The 16,544-nt window shown below is 47.3% G+C and overlaps 10 protein-coding genes across 12 annotated transcripts; 6 read left to right on the top strand and 4 right to left on the bottom strand.

Moving 5' to 3' along the window:
- The first annotated feature begins 113 nt into the window (after positions 1-113).
- On the top strand, positions 114-868 carry LOC120901715 (cuticle protein 16.5-like). Its single transcript, XM_040309868.1, has 2 exons — positions 114-224; positions 302-868. The coding sequence occupies exons 1-2, from the start codon at positions 219-221 to the stop codon at positions 785-787; spliced, it is 492 nt and encodes a 163-aa protein (XP_040165802.1). The 5' UTR covers positions 114-218; the 3' UTR covers positions 788-868.
- A 145-nt stretch (positions 869-1,013) lies between these two features.
- On the bottom strand, positions 1,014-1,987 carry LOC120901701. Its single transcript, XM_040309848.1, has 2 exons — positions 1,742-1,987; positions 1,014-1,665 (listed from the first exon to the last, which is right to left on the bottom strand). The coding sequence occupies exons 1-2, from the start codon at positions 1,745-1,747 to the stop codon at positions 1,078-1,080; spliced, it is 594 nt and encodes a 197-aa protein (XP_040165782.1). The 5' UTR covers positions 1,748-1,987; the 3' UTR covers positions 1,014-1,077.
- Positions 1,971-2,649, top strand: LOC120901709 (shematrin-like protein 1). 3 transcript variants are annotated; one of them, XM_040309860.1, is made up of 3 exons: positions 1,971-2,019; positions 2,085-2,375; positions 2,424-2,649. In XM_040309860.1, the coding sequence occupies exons 1-3, from the start codon at positions 2,014-2,016 to the stop codon at positions 2,586-2,588; spliced, it is 462 nt and encodes a 153-aa protein (XP_040165794.1). In that variant the 5' UTR covers positions 1,971-2,013; the 3' UTR covers positions 2,589-2,649. The 3 variants fall into 3 exon arrangements, with proteins under 3 accessions (XP_040165794.1, XP_040165791.1, XP_040165790.1); XM_040309857.1 differs by having other exon boundaries at positions 2,085-2,423; positions 2,472-2,649; XM_040309856.1 differs by having other exon boundaries at positions 2,085-2,649.
- Positions 2,650-2,834: 185 nt separating this feature from the next.
- On the top strand, positions 2,835-3,564 carry LOC120901716 (cuticle protein 16.5-like). The gene is made up of 2 exons (XM_040309869.1): positions 2,835-2,920; positions 2,998-3,564. Exons 1-2 carry the CDS (start codon positions 2,915-2,917, stop codon positions 3,481-3,483), a joined length of 492 nt encoding a protein of 163 aa, XP_040165803.1. The 5' UTR covers positions 2,835-2,914; the 3' UTR covers positions 3,484-3,564.
- A 1,079-nt stretch (positions 3,565-4,643) lies between these two features.
- LOC120901717 (adult cuticle protein 1-like) lies at positions 4,644-5,367 on the bottom strand. Its single transcript, XM_040309870.1, has 2 exons — positions 5,285-5,367; positions 4,644-5,207 (listed from the first exon to the last, which is right to left on the bottom strand). The coding sequence occupies exons 1-2, from the start codon at positions 5,288-5,290 to the stop codon at positions 4,725-4,727; spliced, it is 489 nt and encodes a 162-aa protein (XP_040165804.1). The 5' UTR covers positions 5,291-5,367; the 3' UTR covers positions 4,644-4,724.
- Positions 5,368-5,552: 185 nt separating this feature from the next.
- LOC120901718 lies at positions 5,553-6,228 on the bottom strand. Its single transcript, XM_040309872.1, has 2 exons — positions 6,135-6,228; positions 5,553-6,069 (listed from the first exon to the last, which is right to left on the bottom strand). The coding sequence occupies exons 1-2, from the start codon at positions 6,138-6,140 to the stop codon at positions 5,614-5,616; spliced, it is 462 nt and encodes a 153-aa protein (XP_040165806.1). The 5' UTR covers positions 6,141-6,228; the 3' UTR covers positions 5,553-5,613.
- Positions 6,210-7,128, top strand: LOC120901699 (cuticle protein 64-like). Its single transcript, XM_040309845.1, has 2 exons — positions 6,210-6,412; positions 6,489-7,128. Exons 1-2 carry the CDS (start codon positions 6,407-6,409, stop codon positions 7,074-7,076), a joined length of 594 nt encoding a protein of 197 aa, XP_040165779.1. The 5' UTR covers positions 6,210-6,406; the 3' UTR covers positions 7,077-7,128.
- Positions 7,129-8,358: 1,230 nt separating this feature from the next.
- Positions 8,359-9,119, bottom strand: LOC120901573. Its single transcript, XM_040309619.1, has 2 exons — positions 8,984-9,119; positions 8,359-8,898 (listed from the first exon to the last, which is right to left on the bottom strand). Exons 1-2 carry the CDS (start codon positions 8,987-8,989, stop codon positions 8,401-8,403), a joined length of 504 nt encoding a protein of 167 aa, XP_040165553.1. The 5' UTR covers positions 8,990-9,119; the 3' UTR covers positions 8,359-8,400.
- Positions 9,120-12,720: 3,601 nt separating this feature from the next.
- Positions 12,721-13,622, top strand: LOC120904068 (adult cuticle protein 1-like). Its single transcript, XM_040313796.1, has 2 exons — positions 12,721-12,850; positions 12,950-13,622. Exons 1-2 carry the CDS (start codon positions 12,845-12,847, stop codon positions 13,361-13,363), a joined length of 420 nt encoding a protein of 139 aa, XP_040169730.1. The 5' UTR covers positions 12,721-12,844; the 3' UTR covers positions 13,364-13,622.
- Positions 13,623-15,387: 1,765 nt separating this feature from the next.
- LOC120902558 (shematrin-like protein 1) lies at positions 15,388-16,101 on the top strand. The gene is made up of 2 exons (XM_040311400.1): positions 15,388-15,511; positions 15,577-16,101. The coding sequence occupies exons 1-2, from the start codon at positions 15,506-15,508 to the stop codon at positions 15,940-15,942; spliced, it is 372 nt and encodes a 123-aa protein (XP_040167334.1). The 5' UTR covers positions 15,388-15,505; the 3' UTR covers positions 15,943-16,101.
- Positions 16,102-16,544: the final 443 nt, after the last annotated feature.

Genomic DNA, 16,544 nt, shown 5'->3' with positions numbered 1-16,544 from the left:
TGTTCGATCGTTCGTTGTGTGCTTTGGAAGGGGCGGTATGGTATTGTTTGTGGCGATTTTGGGGATTGCATTTTTTGTTGTACTTTGGAAACTACATTCATGATTGTGTTTCCTTCTACTGGTATAAAAGGCGTCTCTGTACTCGTATCAATCAGAATCAGAACGATCTTCGACTCGATCGCATACCAGCATCCAACTCAAACCCCTAACCAGCAATCATGAAGGTAATTCAAAGGCTTTCTCATCTCCATCAAGTGTCCTCAAGTAAACGCTCCTGTATTCTGGTTCTTTTTCTTATCAGTGCATCGCAGCTGTAGTCATGGTGGCTCTGGCCGTCGTCGCTGAGTGCGGCCTCATTCCGGCTCCGGTGGTGTACTCTGCTCCCCAGACGACTGTCGTCCAGCAGAATGTGGCTCCGAAGTACGTGGTTTCGGCCCCTCTCGCGTATGCCGCTCCCGCTTACTCCTATGCCGCTCCGTCCTACTCCTATGCTGCTCAAACCGTCTCCCATGCCGTCCCAGCCGTCTCGTATGCCCGTGTCGCCTCAGTAGCTCCAGTCGCCTACTCCGCGCCATCGTTCTACGCTGATTCGGATGTGGTGGAAGCTGCTCCAGTGGCCGTAGCTCCTGCTGCCACCGTCGTCGCCCAGCCCGCCGTGGCTGTTGTCGCCCAGAAGGAGGCTCGCTATGTTGCTGCCAACCGTGGCGCCGTCCACGAGGCTCCTCTGGCCGGACATGCCGTCAACCAGCAGTCCCTGAACCTTGAAGCTGCACCAGGAACTCTGTAAACATAATTTATTATCCATGTACAAAATCCAGTCGCGCCTAGAACATAAACGAAATAAACTTGAACATGTTTCAAAGTGAAATGATGATTTGTTTCATATGCTTGATGAGCTGACGCTTGTGTTAAAGAAATTTAGTAATATTGGGTTGGATTTAAAATTAATTGGTTTGTCAAACACTAGAATGCATAGAAAACTTAAAATTTAGGATAATGTAGAAAACCAATCATATTTTGAGTTAAATATTCCATTTATTTACAATTTCACATACATTTGCTTGAGATCACAGTCATTTACGCCACAATCGACTTCTGGTTGACCAGATGGCCTGGTAGAGGAGCCACATGGACGGCTCCCGGGTTGGCAGCAACGTACTTCGCAGCATGGCCCTGGACTGGGAGGTAGTTGTTGTATCCGTAGCCGTATCCGTGAGCGAGTCCGTATCCGTGCTCCACACCGTATCCTCCATACAGACCCAGCGGGCTGACCGTCTTCAAAGTGTTCACGTTGGCCTGGACCACAGTCGGAGCGTACTTGGCACCGTAGTATCCGCCATATAGACCCAGCGGGCTGACCGTTTTCAGAGTGTTCACATTGGCTTGGACTACAGTTGGGGCGTACTTGGCACCGTAGAATCCTCCATACAGACCGTTGTTGTAGACAGAGTACGGAAGAGCGGCCGAGTACGGGTAGGAGAGGCCATGGTCCAGCACGGACGAGTATCCCAGTCCACCGAGCGACGAGTAATGACCCAGACCATCATAGGCATCCAGGCCATGGAGGCCAGAGCTGTAGGCGTACGGAAGGACCGACTGCACCGCTGGCAGATATGATCCCTGGGAGACAGTGGCCAGAGCCAACACAGCGATCGCGATGAATCCCTGGAAGGAAGAATAGAACCAATGATAACTTATCAGTACCAATCAATTGTTGACCGAGTTGATCGATTGAACTCACCTTCATGGTCACAGTTGAGTGCGTTGATCGATTGGATATGATCGCGAAAACGTTGCAAGTGAACTGTGATCGTTTGTTCCATTGATCGTCTGCTTTTATAACGAGCCAAACGCGACGCTTTTCCGGCCTTCTGTTGGACCTTGACGACGGAGTTTTCCTTTCGTTTTGGACTTCCGGTAGGAGGCGCTATAAATGATGCGTTCGATTGTGTTTTTGGTATCAGTATTCGTACAGCTCTTCTATCAAAACAACATCCAACCAAACCAACTAAAATGAAGGTAGGCTTCTAGGGAAATTCCTTTAGAAACATCCATCCTCATTCAGTTCTTCTATCTCATTCCAGTTCTTCATTGCAATCATGGCTGTGGCGTTCGTCGCTGCCTCGGAGGCGTCCTACCTGCCATACGATGATGTCCTGTCCTACCAGCACGGCTACGGCTATGGACTTCCGGTGTCGAAGGTGGTCTATGGCTCGTCGTACGGTCTCCCAGCAGCGGTGGACAAGTACTCCTACCCATCATCGTTGTACGGTTCCTATGCGGCCGTGAAGAAAGTGGTCGAATACCCGTCGGTTGCTCCAGTGCTGGCCACCAAGGTCGTTGATAACAGCTACGATCTGGGATACAACAAGCTGGTCGCTCCAGTGCTGAGCAGCGGATACGGTCTGGGATACAACAAGCTGGTCGCTCCAGTTCTGAGCAGCGGATACGGTCTGGGATACAACAAGCTGGTCGCTCCCGTCGTCGCCACCAAAGTCGTCGATAATGGACTGTGGAACTATGGAGGATACGGTCTGGGATACAACAAGTATCTGTCGACTGCTCCCGTTGCCAAATACGTGTTGTAAATGTAGATAATATTGTTTTAATAAACCGGCTCCGATTCATGACGTGTGAATGTTAACCCAAGCTGATCGCCATTCTGTTTGAGCTAGCGTTAGTTTCCCGTTCTCTTTGTTCGATCGTTCGTTGTGTGCTTTGGAAGAGGCGGTATGGTATTGTTTGTGGCGATTTTGGGGATTGCATTTTTTGTTGTACTTTGGAAACTACATTCATGTTTGTGTTTCCTTCTACTGGTATAAAAGGCGTCTCTGTACTCGTATCAATCAGAATCAGAACGATCTTCGACTCGATCGCATACCAGCATCCAACTCAAACCCCCAAACCAGCAATCATGAAGGTAATTCAAAGGCTTTCTCATCTCCATCAAGTGTCCTCAAGTAAACGCTCCTGTTTTCTGGTTCTTTTTCTTATCAGTGCATCGCAGCTGTAGTCATGGTGGCTCTGGCCGTCGTCGCTGAGTGCGGCCTCATTCCGGCTCCGGTGGTCTACTCTGCTCCCCAGACGACTGTCGTCCAGCAGAATGTGGCTCCGAAGTACGTGGTTTCGGCCCCTCTCGCGTATGCCGCTCCCGCTTACTCCTATGCCGCTCCGTCCTACTCCTATGCTGCTCAAACCGTCTCCCATGCCGTCCCAGCCGTCTCGTATGCCCGTGTCGCCTCAGTAGCTCCAGTCGCCTACTCCGCGCCATCGTTCTACGCTGATTCGGATGTGGTGGAAGCTGCTCCAGTGGCCGTAGCTCCTGCTGCCACCGTCGTCGCCCAGCCCGCCGTGGCTGTTGTCGCCCAGAAGGAGGCTCGCTATGTTGCTGCCAACCGTGGCGCCGTCCACGAGGCTCCTCTGGCCGGACATGCCGTCAACCAGCAGTCCCTGAACCTTGAAGCTGCACCAGGAACTCTGTAAACATAATTTATTATCCATGTACAAAATCCAGTCGCGCCTAGAACATAAACGAAATAAACTTGAACATGTTTCAAAGTGAAATGATGATTTGTTTCATATGCTTGATGAGCTGACGCTTGTGTTAAAGAAATTTAGTAATATTGGGTTGGATTTAAAATTAATTGGTTTGTCAAACATCAGAATGCATTGGAAACTTAAAATTTAGGATAATGTAGAACACCAATCATATTTTGAGTTAAATATTCCCTTTATTTACAATTTCACATACATTTGCTCGAGATCACAGTCATTTACGCCACAATCGACTTCTGGTTGACCAGATGGCCTGGCAGAGGGGCTACATGAACGGCTCCCGGGTTGGCAGCAACGTACTTCGCAGCATGACCCTGGACTGGGAGGTAGTTGTTGTATCCGTAGCCGTATCCATGACCGAGACCGTATCCGTGCTCCACACCGTATCCTCCATACAGACCCAGCGGGCTGACCGTCTTCAGAGTGTTCACGTTGGCCTGGACCACAGTCGGAGCGTACTTGGCACCGTAGAATCCTCCATACAGACCGTTGTTGTAGACAGAGTACGGAAGAGAGGCCGAGTACGGGTAGGAGAGGCCATGGTCCAGCACCGATGAGTAGCCCAGTCCACCGAGCGACGAGTAATGGCCCAGACCATCATAGGCACCCAGGCCATGGAGGCCAGAGCTGTAGGCGTACGGAAGGACCGACTGCACCGCTGGCAGATACGATCCCTGGGAGACAGTGGCCAGAGCCAACACAGCGATCGCGATGAATCCCTTAAGGGGTAAAAAAATTGTTTTTGGTTTTTTTGAATTAGCCTAACTTATTCTTTGTTTATCGTACCTTCATGTTGTTTGTGTTGAGGATGATTATTAGAGATGTCTTTAGGTTAAGCTCGCTGAATGAACAAAATTTTTCCATTAAGGACAGTAGCTTAAATATGATTTTCATGGAAACTTTGCTGCTCGTTAGTTTGGCGGGGAATATTTAACTCAAAATATGATTGGTGTTCTACATTATCCTAAATTTTAAGTTTCCAATGCATTCTGATGTTTGACAAACCAATTAATTTTAAATCCAACCCAATATTACTAAATTTCTTTAACACAAGCGTCAGCTCATCAAGCATATGAAACAAATCATCATTTCACTTTGAAACATGTTCAAGTTTATTTCGTTTATGTTCTAAGCGCGACTGGATTTTGTACATGGATAATAAATTATGTTTACAGAGTTCCTGGTGCAGCTTCAAGGTTCAGGGACTGCTGGTTGACGGCATGTCCGGCCAGAGGAGCCTCGTGGACGGCGCCACGGTTGGCAGCAACATAGCGAGCCTCCTTCTGGGCGACAACAGCCACGGCGGGCTGAGCGACGACGGTGGCAGGAGCTACGGCCACTGGAGCAGCTTCCACCACATCCGAATCAGCGTAGAACGATGGCGCGGAGTAGGCGACTGGAGCTACTGAGGCGACACGGGCATACGAGACGGCTGGGACGGCATGGGAGACGGTTTGCGCAGCATAGGAGTAGGACGGAGCGGCATAGGAGTAAACGGGAGCGGCGTACGCGAGAGGGGCCGGAACCACGTACTTCGGAGCCACATTCTGCTGGACGACAGTCGTCTGGGGAGCAGAGTAGACCACCGGAGCCGGAATGAGTCCGCACTCAGCGACGACGGCCAGAGCCACCATGACTACAGCTGCGATGCACTGATAAGAAAAAGAACCAGAAAACAGGAGCGTTTACTTGAGGACACTTGATGGAGATGAGAAAGCCTTTGAATTACCTTCATGATTGCTGGTTAGGGGTTTGAGTTGGATGCTGGTATGCAATCGAGTCGAAGATCGTTCTGATTCTGATTGATACGAGTACAGAGACGCCTTTTATACCAGTAGAAGGAAACACAATCATGAATGTAGTTTCCAAAGTACAACAAAAAATGCAATCCCCAAAATCTCCCAAAACAACCATACCATCCCTTCCAAAGCACACAACGAACGATCGAACAAAGAGAACGGGAAACTAACGCTCGCTCAAACAGAATGGCGATCAGCTTGGGTTAACATTCACACGTCATCAATCGGAGCCGGTTTATTAAAACAATATTATCTACATTTACAACACGTATTTGGCAACGGGAGCAGTCGACAGATACTTGTTGTATCCCAGACCGTATCCTCCATAGTTCCACAGTCCATTATCGACGACTTTGGTGGCGACGACGGGAGCGACCAGCTTGTTGTATCCCAGACCGTATCCGCTGCTCAGAACTGGAGCGACCAGCTTGTTGTATCCCAGATCGTAGCTGTTATCAACGACCTTGGTGGCCAGCACTGGAGCAACCGACGGGTATTCGACCACTTTCTTCACGGCCGGATAGGAACCGTACAACGATGATGGGTAGGAGTACTTGTCCACCGCTGCTGGGAGATCGTACGACGAGCCATAGACCACCTTCGACACCGGAAGTCCATAGCCGTAGCCGTGCTGGTAGGACAGGACATCATCGTATGGCAGGTAGGACGCCTCCGAGGCAGCGACGAACGCCACAGCCATGATTGCAATGAAGAACTGGAATGAGATACAAGAATTGGATGAGCAGGGATGTTTGTATCGAGATTTCCGACGAAGCTTACCTTCATTTTAGTTGGATTGGTTGGATGTTGTGTTGATAGAAGAGCTGTACGAATAGTGATACCAAAAACACAATCGAACGCATCATTTATAGCGCCTCCTACCGGAAGTCCAAAACGAAAGGAAAACTCCGTCGTCAAGGTCCAACAGAAGGCCGGAAAAGCGTCGCGTTTGGCTCGTTATAAAAGCAGACGATCATTGGGACAAACGATCACAGTTCACTTGCAACGTTTTCGCGATCATATCCAATCGACCAACGCACTCAACTGTGACCATGAAGGTGAGTTCAATCGATCAATTCGGTCAACATTTGGTTGGTACTGATATGTTATCATTGGTTCTATTCTTCCTTCCAGGGATTCATCGCGATCGCTGTGTTGGCTCTGGCCACTGTCTCCCAGGGATCATATCTGCCAGCGGTGCAGTCGGTCCTTCCGTACGCCTACAGCTCTGGCCTCCATGGCCTGGGTGCCTATGATGGTCTGGGTCATTACTCGTCGCTCGGTGGACTGGGATACTCGTCCGTGCTGGACCATGGCCTCTCCTACCCGTACTCGGCCGCTCTTCCGTACTCTGTCTACAACAACGGTCTGTATGGAGGATACTACGGTGCCAAGTACGCTCCGACTGTGGTCCAGGCCAACGTGAACACTCTGAAGACGGTCAGCCCGGTGGGTCTATATAGCGGATACTACGGTGCCAAGTACGCCCCAACTGTGGTCCAGGCCAACGTGAACACTCTGAAGACGGTCAGCCCGCTGGGTCTGTATGGAGGATACGGTGTGGAGCACGGATACGGTCTCGGTCACGGATACGGCTACGGATACAACAACTACCTCCCAGTCCAGGGTCATGCCGCGAAGTACGTTGCTGCCAACCCGGGAGCCGTTCATGTGGCCCCTCTGCCAGGCCATCTGGTGAACCAGAAGTCGATTGTTGCTTAAAGGATTGGTATTGATGTGTAAATAAATTTTATAGAGATTTTGCAATGGTTAATTTGTGTGGTTATTAATTTTCACTAAAAATTGTTATCTTAGATGTTTGATGATATTTTTGTTTGTGTCAATAATTTTGTATTAATTTTTTTTATGTCCAATATTTGATCGATGTACTGTGTTGTTGTCAGTTGGGATATGGGTTTTTTATTACCACACCTTGAAATAGTGCTTAGCTGAAAGATTTGCTATACATCAAAAAAATCCAATGAAGATTAAAAGCTCCAAAGCATGAACGGTATGCACGTTACCGTTCTGTTTATAGATGCATTAATCTTACAAATGTTCGTAGTACGCTACAACCGACAATTTGTTCCTTTTGTTTCCTCCACCACCCTATTGCACCGGATTGCTGGAATAGAGTAGCAAATCTGTCCATGCACCACACATTGCACATCGGCCGTCACATCATCACAAAGTGGTGCCTGTGCCCTCGGTTCGGGTGCAGTACGAGCGATTACCTCGAATGGGTGTGGGTATGTTTTACGTCAAGTGCCCTTGCGTCTCCCCCTCTCGACCGCTCCCGGCAGGGGGATACAGTGGTTGCGGCTGTCGTTGATTGATTACCATTTATCAACGGTAACGCCACGGTACGAGCTGGGCACGCTGGGCCAGCTGGCGGCAAAAGGTTTATGCAAATGAAAGTGCAATCCCTTCCGTTCTTACTGTCGCGTGTGTCTTTGCGAAATCGATCGATTGCGAAAGTTTTTTTTTCTTGTCCTCTGTTTCGTTACCATTTCTCGAGCATCTGTAGCAAACCGAGCGGATTAACTTTGCAGGAAGCAGAAAAGTCCAAACTCTAGCTCGGCTAATGAGTAAGGTGTGCAGGATTAAGACTTCAATGCCGTTGACAGCCTCGCTGACGGTGGATTAAGCTGTCGTGTACTTGAAAGGGCAAGGGAAGGGGGATAGGTCGAGTGCGTCAAATTAGAATGATTACTTTAATGTGTGTCCGTTGGATGATGAGTGTACTTTGTTGGAGTTCGTTTGAGTGAGATGATATTGTAATGATATGCTTTAAAATCAGCTGCAATTATTCGCGTGACTGTGATACGATTGGCTTGATTGGGTTACAGTGGTTGTACCCCAGCAGAGGGCTCGGAAAAATATTCTTCTTTTGAGTTCAATGTCACCGTATAGCGTGGAGTATGATTGACAAGATCGAGAGCATTCAAGAGATTTAATCCGGAGCATTCGTTAGTGCAACGATGGAATTAAAGTCAAACGCAAATTTTCTTCGAACAAATTAACATTTTTATATCAAATGGATTTTTCACAGCAAATACTTAGCAACTGGGGCCACGCCATCAAGATGATGGTTGTAGTGTCCATATCCATACGCGTGTCCGTACACACCGTAGGCAGCGGGAAGGCCCCAATGGTTCGCAAGACTACCGGCCGCATGGTTCTCCTGCACGACAGTCGTCTTCACCGGTCTGTAGGCTCCGTAAAGCGATGCGTACGGCGCGTACAGATGAGCTCCATGCAGGGGTGCCGCTGGCAGGCTGGCCGCATTTTCCTGCACGACCGTCGGTCCATGGGCGCCCCAGTAGCTGTACGTACCGGAGGGGTTGCCATAGTAGTAGCCAGCATACGGTGCGGCATAGGCTGGAGCAGCGTGCGCGAACGGCGCATAGTGATCGTCGTAGTAGGCACCGGTATCGTGGACGGTGTGCGACGCGTGTGCGAGCTCGGTGTACGGTGCGCCGATGTATCCGGCCTCGATCATACCCACAGCAGCCATTAAGGCAACAGCAGTAGCAGCAAACGACTGAAAACGGGGAAGTGAGTTTAGAATTTCTTGAAGAGCTCCTGAGGATTTCACTTCAAGATTTTGCTTTCGAACGATCGCTTACCTTCATGGCGATCTGATTTGCTGGAGTGTTTGTCTCGCGAAGGTTCTTCAGGTACTGCAGCAGTCGGTTTACGCTCGGACTCACCCATTGCGCGTGGTTTTATAAAGCCAACATCGGGAGTCAACCTTCACACGGTAACGCACGGCAGTGCAATAAAACAGCGCTGGGCAGGTGATGCTGTGCGCGTTCAGGTGGCAAACCACCGGGAGTCAATTATCTCCGTACTGCGCCTAGAACAATGTGCATTCTAGGTGCACCTGCCACACCACCACACAGTGGGAGAAAGCTACAATTAGTAGCTCCCAGCGCTGCAAACTCAAGATGGCGGGCGGGTTTAGCTCACCTTTGCTGAACTCTAATTGATTGATAACGGCTTGGGTGATGGAATGGGGTTTGTTTTGTGTGACGTTCGGCTCGGTACGCAAATAGCATCTTACGCCCCGGTTTGCACCACACGATTGACTTTCCCCCTTCGAGCACAAAGCCTGCACCCCCCCCCCCGTACCGGAGCTCGGTCAAGGCAGGGCAGCCCTGGGGGCAGGTTTTGTTGGTGTTTCTGCACTCGATAGGCCTTCCTGCTGGCATCTGGTCCGTTCTTACGTGGCGTGTTCTTGTCACCAGGATACGGTTACACACAGCTGTCGCACAGCCGTGGGAGCGATAGTGAGCTGCGGATAGTAATTAGCATACGCCGCAAGTTGTGTCCAGAACGGCTCGGCACAGCACATCAACACTGGCGGTTCTCGATCGGCCGCAGATAAACCAATCAGTGTGCTATATTTGTACGCAGCAGAAAGAAGGAAAAAGTTGTCGAGCGACGGGGCTTTGTGTGGTTTAGAACAGGACGCAAAAAAAAAACCAGCACTAATTGTTATCACTCGCCCGCACTCGATGCTTGTGAGATAATTGATCACATAAAACCGATTACTGGAGCAAAAGTTCCTCAAACGAATTGATTTTTAATGAACAGCTTTTAGGTGGATCGATTAATCGCGACATGGGGAGCGTGCCCGGGGACCTGGGCGTTCGTGACTAATGTCGTGGTCACGCGGGAGCTCGGGAACTTTATTACGCCACTACAATTTGTAGTTTGTTTGGATGATGTTTTGAAGTACTAGGTAGTACTAGTTATGCAATATCTAAATTCTTCTGCTCATACAAAAGTAAGCAATTCTAGCAGCTTCGTTGCACACTTTCATCCGAAATGGAATCTGAAAAAGACATGCGTAGGAAGGCATTCAACACGCAGCAGAAAGTGCAGTCCCACTCGCCCGACTAATTAACGCAATTATCGAACGTGACATATTTACGCCCGAACGGGCAATTAAACTTTATCTATTCCATCCAGCCTCCCCCTAACTGAGCGCAGGCCTGTTGCCAGTGGGCTGTTGTTCGTTCGCGCTCGAAAGTAGTCCTTCCCTCGGTTGGGCCGCACGCGCATTGTAGCCCCGGCCCGGCACGAATGCAGCTAATTTTACAGGAAGCGAGAGTGTGTGCGTTGGGCTGGGTGGTGTGATCGGTGGGTGGTAAGAGTTCTTTTAATATGTTGCACCTTAGATTGTAACCGGTGGTGCACACATTGGTGATTCGCGTCACGTATGGGATTTTGTAATAAGCACCCTAACCCGTTGCTGCAAACACGCGCACACACACACATGCAGCTGGGACGCTTGTTTGGGCAGGGCAGCTGGCAGGTTTGAACTTGGCCGGAACCGTTTCTTTGCTGGCCGGGTGTGCAAAAGTGACACAAATAGAAGGGCACCAGGGCTGACCTTGGCCACGTTCCGGGCAGCAATGGAGCAACCTGGGGGGGCCGATTGAAGAAGTGGGTTTTGTAGAACTTTACATAAGAACTTACTCACGTAACAGTCTTAGGTAAGCGGCGACGTTGGTAGAAGAAAGTTGACGTGAGCAAAGAACAGGATCAGGATCAAAAAGAAGGAATTTGATAATTATTGTTTGACAGAGTGTTTTGGAGACATGAAGAGTTCCTATTGACTTGCGATGAAAAACAGAGTTAAATGATGGTAATTGAATTGACTCGGGTGATTGACAAACATATCCTGGAATCATTTTTTATCAGTTAAATAAGACTAGCTTAAGTAGTAACGAGATAAATTGAAGTTTAATCGAACGACTTACAATGATGGTATAAGGAGTTCATTTCCTATTGACGTTCCCCTTTTCGACAATCATTATCGGCCAGTTTCGTAAACTTGATTGACACTGGAACAGTCCAAGCGATAGTTACAACATGACTTCAAAGACTACAATAGACAATAGCGAGTAACTTAAACTTAAATGTAAATAAATGGTACATCCTTAAATGTTTTTATAACAGCTTGTCCTAGTGCATGGCATACATGAACTCTAGACGATCGGTAGAAACGATCATTTTAGATCTGATCGACATCTCAACACTGAACGATTGGTATACCTAAAGAACTCCAGCTCATTTTTATCTTTGAACTTAAGGATATTAATTGATATAATTGACATGAGAGAGCGAGAAGTTCTTAAAGCAGAAGTAATACAGTAATACAGCATTACAGAAACAGGAAGTAATACAGGAACTTCTTTGCATTTTGCTCACATAGGATAATTCTTCAAGTATCACCTAAAATGACAAATATAGGATGCAGTGATTCTGATGGAAATTTTATTGATAATTCAGACATATTTGAACACCCAAGCTGTAAAAGAATTGCTCCTCAAAGTATTACTCCTCAAATTGTAATTCATTTATGGTAGTGGATTTGCTAACGTGCGTTCTTTGTTTCTTCTATTGGTTTAACTTACATTTACTCAACAACTGGATCAAATTGTTTTAATAAAAACTTTAAAATATGCCTTTTACAATCACATTCTTCAAAGACACTTGGGAGGCCTTTTTGGTTCAAGCCTTTATTCTAACGATCATAATAATTCCAATCCGATCATAAATAATATGAATACTACTCAAGAATTCCAAACTGCCTTACCTCCTTTCGAAACGATCGAACACTTCTTGCATTTACCATTCTTCTTGTGCTAGTTGAACTCTTCTAATCGCCTATCATCGATTTTGCTTCTAGCCAGCAACAAGAACCTTCTTTTTCGCAAGCCCTCCACTGACCATTTGTCATAACTAGAACTAGGTTCCGATTGGTTTGATTTTTCCGTTTCCCGTTGCCCGCTGCCGACCCTCCTCCAGCACTCCACCACCATGACCTTCGAAGTCGTTGGACCCTGACGGACCACAATCGCCAATTCTGGGCCTGCCGGAGTGTCCGAACCGCGAACCGACACCGCGATCCGGGGCAGAGCGGAAGCTCGCCTGCAAAAACGGTGTTCGGTATCGATCGGCATGCCGATCGGCCCCTTCTACCGGGTTTCATAATCATGCTGTGTGTGTGTGTGTGTATGTTGGTGTAGCTGTTGCTAGGCGGTGCATGTGCGATAGTGCGAACGGTGAACAATTTTCTTCTCCCTCTCCTCGCTCGCTGGCAGCATGCATTCCGATTGCAGTTGCAACGGAGCGCTTTTTTGTTTGGGAATCGGTGGCCCAGCCCCTGCCGAGGGGTGTGCATTTGGAGCGAAATCGTTGAGAGGGAGGAGAAAGGAATTGTAAAGGGGGGTGTGCAAGGCGAACGGATCGGTTGGGTGATCGGTTTGTCGCGCTTGTGGGGTGAGCATTTCAACCCCCGTCGGTGTGGAATGGAATGGGATCGGGTTCTTCCCTGTTGGCGAGCCAATCTTCGGTCGGGCTGGACGATCGGTGTATAAAAGGATCCGTCGCTGGCCATATCAAATCAGAAGTAACCCAAGCGTTCTAACAGCTCATCTAGCAACTCACCAAACAACACCAACCTACCAACCACCATGAAGGTAGGCAGTGTTCCAGTGCAGCTGCATCTGTCAGGATTCGCCTGCAAGGATCGCAAGGATAGTTTTTAATCAATTTCCCCGCTTCCCTGTTTTTAACAGTGCATCGTTGCCGCCGTTGCCGTCATCGCCCTGGCCGTCGCCGCCGAGGCTGGATACCCGTACGCCGGATACCCGTACGCTGGATACCCGTACGCCGGATACGGTGCCACCGTCGTGCAGGCCAACGCTGGAGCCTGGCCGTACGCTCATGCCGCCTACCCGTACGCCCACGCTGGCTACCCGTACGCCCATGCTGCTGCCTACCCAGCGGCCGTCGCTGCCTATGCTGCCCCGCACGCCGCTCTGCTGGCCGCTCCCCATGCCCCGCTTGCCTCGGTCGCTCACCATGCCGGTGTCGTCCCTGGAGCTACCTCGGTCACTGCCACCCGTGGTGCCGTCCATGTTGCCCCGCTGCCCGGCCACGCCGTGTCGCAGAAGCAGCTGAACCTGGCCCCGGCCCCCGGAACTCTGTAAAGCGGAAGTGTGAGGACACGCCAACTGGAAACAGGATATTGGAAGAAGGATGATGTGTGATAGACCCGAGGAAACTAGTGCTAATAGACAGACGGTGGACGGCTGAGCGGTTCAGCAGCAATGCTGGGCGATCGGTTGGCCACCGTTTGGTTGAAAGGCAGGATAGCTGGCTGTTGCTTTGTTCATGGTTATCTCAGCAGATTGTACATTTACTGTAAATAGAAGTTATTTACATGAATAAATGACATCATAAAAATAATTCGATGGTTTTGTTTTTTGTGTTTTTCGGTTTTTCTATTGTAATCGGTTTGTTATAAAAGTATTATTACTACACTTGAACTTCAACTACAATTTCTACAAATTCTAAACATGGTATTATACCTTGAACGCACTTTTGATATCCTCCTCGTTTGCTACATTGTGAACAATTTGACTCAAGGCTATAATCATGACTAGACTTTCCTTGTTTAAGTTAATAATGTGTTATATTTCCTAGGGAATTGTCTTACTGATGTCCCGCAATACGTCCGAAGCCGTTCTTTCTGAAAAATAAATAAATCTTGCTTATGTCCAAATTACTGTACCCAAATGTAATTATTGTATTACAATTTGATGCTCTTAAGCAGTAACGATGTATTGAAATTGACTGAAATACAGAATATTAAGAAGACTACGATGATTCAAACGTCAAGGCGTACGGATTAACAAGCCATGTCCGTCATTAGCTCAATCCCCCAACTATCCGATCGGCCCTCAAAATGCAGAACATATAGAGCACATATATGCAGAACTTATCAATGTCGTTTGTGATCGTCACCAATTTGATATGTCGCGCGCCGTATTTATGAATTGTATTCCTGCCGTGCGGCCTACTCTATGTTAATTTATTTTTGCTGCGTTTAAATTCATGTTTATAATTGTGTATAGCTTTCATGTAACCTCGTTTCGAGAGGGCCACATAACGCCCGTTGAATTTAAATAAATATCGAATAGTATGTAGATACATAGTATGCTGTTAAAAGTAAATAAATAAGTCATAGGCAGCCATAACTGAGATAGATGTCCATTTGTAGCTTATGGCAGGCGTATACGATCATTTACGATCATTTCGGTATACGCCGGCTAAAATGTGTGAACAAAATAAGAAAAGCAAACAAGCTTGATGATCGCAGCGATCAGAGCAAGCAAAAATCAACAGTTTTTGCGCCAAATGAAGATAAACCTCTTTAAGCTTGACAGATTAGAGCGATAATTTAAAACTTTGTGGATAAAATAGTTATTTCAATTTATTTCCATATCTATTTTTCCGCAAAAAAAACTCGCGTAGAACGTTACGCCATCTAGAAAAAGCTTTTGAAAATGATGTATAAGAGATAACATGTCATTAAAACTACTTTACTGAAAACGCTTTGAAAGCTCCTTTCCCAATAGTACCTTTTGATTTTTTTATTCAAGAGGACCTCAATAGTACTTAAAACATCAAAATATGTCGGTATACGACTGTTAAAATGTGTGAACAAGCTATGAAAAGCAAACAAGCTTGATGATCGTAGCGATCAGAGCAAGCAAATATCACAAACTGTAATAAAGCACATTATAATCAACCTGTCATTTCTAACCAGCCCAATAAACTGATCAAAAAGATAGGTCAAACAAATTGAATTATATTAATTTACGACCCGTAAGGCCTCGGTTAGCAGACAGAATCGTCCAGCCATCACTAAACCAAACATTCTCATGCAGATAAATCCACTTGCTTGTTGGTGCTCTCAGTTTCGTCAACCACGCGTGTCTAAGCGATCGGAAGTGCTGTTTTGGATTGTGGATTTCTAACACGGGTTCACCCGTGCGTCCTTCACGCGCCACTGCGAACGTCCTTTTGGGTGGTATAATTTCAGCACTGGGTGCGTCTGGCCGAAGTGAATGTGGTGTGGGGCTAACATATTCTGTAGTTCCTCTCACCGTTCTTCATGATAAGCAAACGGTGAAGAAGACACCTTGGCTATAGACGAGAACATCGGGGCAAGTATAAAACCGCACTTCTGCCAACGGTAAGGCATCAAACAGCCTCGAGCAACATCGTCCGCAGCACATTTGCTTCCAAGCTAGCTTCCAAACCAACCCCAACTAAAAACCATCATCATGAAGGTAAGCAATCAGTTTACAACAAGTAGATCCCGAAGGATTCAGTTTCCATTTCTTCTTTTGTCTAGGTCTTCATTGCATCGATCGCTCTGGTTCTGCTGGCCGTCGCTGAAGCTTCCTACCTGCCGTACGGTGGTGGTTTGGTTGGATACGGCTCGACCTGGCCGGTGACGACCTCGGTCGCATACCCATCGTACGGACTGTACGGCAAGTCGGTGCTGCCGCTGGCCACCGCCAAGTACGCCTATCCGTCGGTGTACAACAGCTACCCACTGGTCAACAAAGTCGTTTCGTACGCCGCACCGGCTAAGGTGGTGAGCTATGGCGGATACGGCTATGGCGGTTACGGCTATGGTGCCGGATATGGCTACGGTGCCGGTTACGGCTACGGATTGGGCTACGGAAAGGTGCTGCCGTCGAAGTACTACCTGTAATCGGTGGGATGTGTTTGTGGCACAATCGAACAAATGGACAACCGGAGCAACCTGGAAACAGGAAAAAATGTACAGACAAACAGAATTTGTATAAAAAACAGTTTTAATATAAATCAGCAAAAGCAACATTAAAACATTATGTCGAATTTTCTAAAGTTACATAACAACGATCAATATGAGAAAGAAATAAAAGCCAGGGTTTTTTGTCAATTTTTCCCAAAGGTTGGATCATCCTCCATAATCATCCCATAATAATTAATTTCAAAATGGCATAGCACAAGAAAAGAAATAGCTAGTATTGAGTTAAGGTGCGAATAATGGAATTAAGCGACCAGAACCAATGTAATGAATTGTGAAGAAAATTAAGTTTATGTATAAATAAATACTACTCTACTAGAAAGAAATAATTTTACAAAAATTAAAAAAAAACCAAGCAATTGTACATGTATTTCAAGAAAAGTTTATCTAGTTTATTTTAGGCATGTCTTCAATAATCAGTTCTATACGATTATTTTTGTCTCCAACTTTTTGTTTCGATAGCTTCCTACGCGATCTTTATTCTATTTGGCGTAGTGTTCTATGCGTACATGCCGGCATATACA

The sequence above is a fragment of the Anopheles arabiensis genome, chromosome 3 (assembly GCF_016920715.1).
Source record: "Anopheles arabiensis isolate DONGOLA chromosome 3, AaraD3, whole genome shotgun sequence".
In the NCBI taxonomy this organism is placed as follows: Eukaryota; Metazoa; Arthropoda; class Insecta; order Diptera; family Culicidae; genus Anopheles; species Anopheles arabiensis.
The sequence above is the reverse complement of the archived record's forward strand: the minus strand, read 5'-3'. Positions and strand labels throughout refer to the sequence as shown.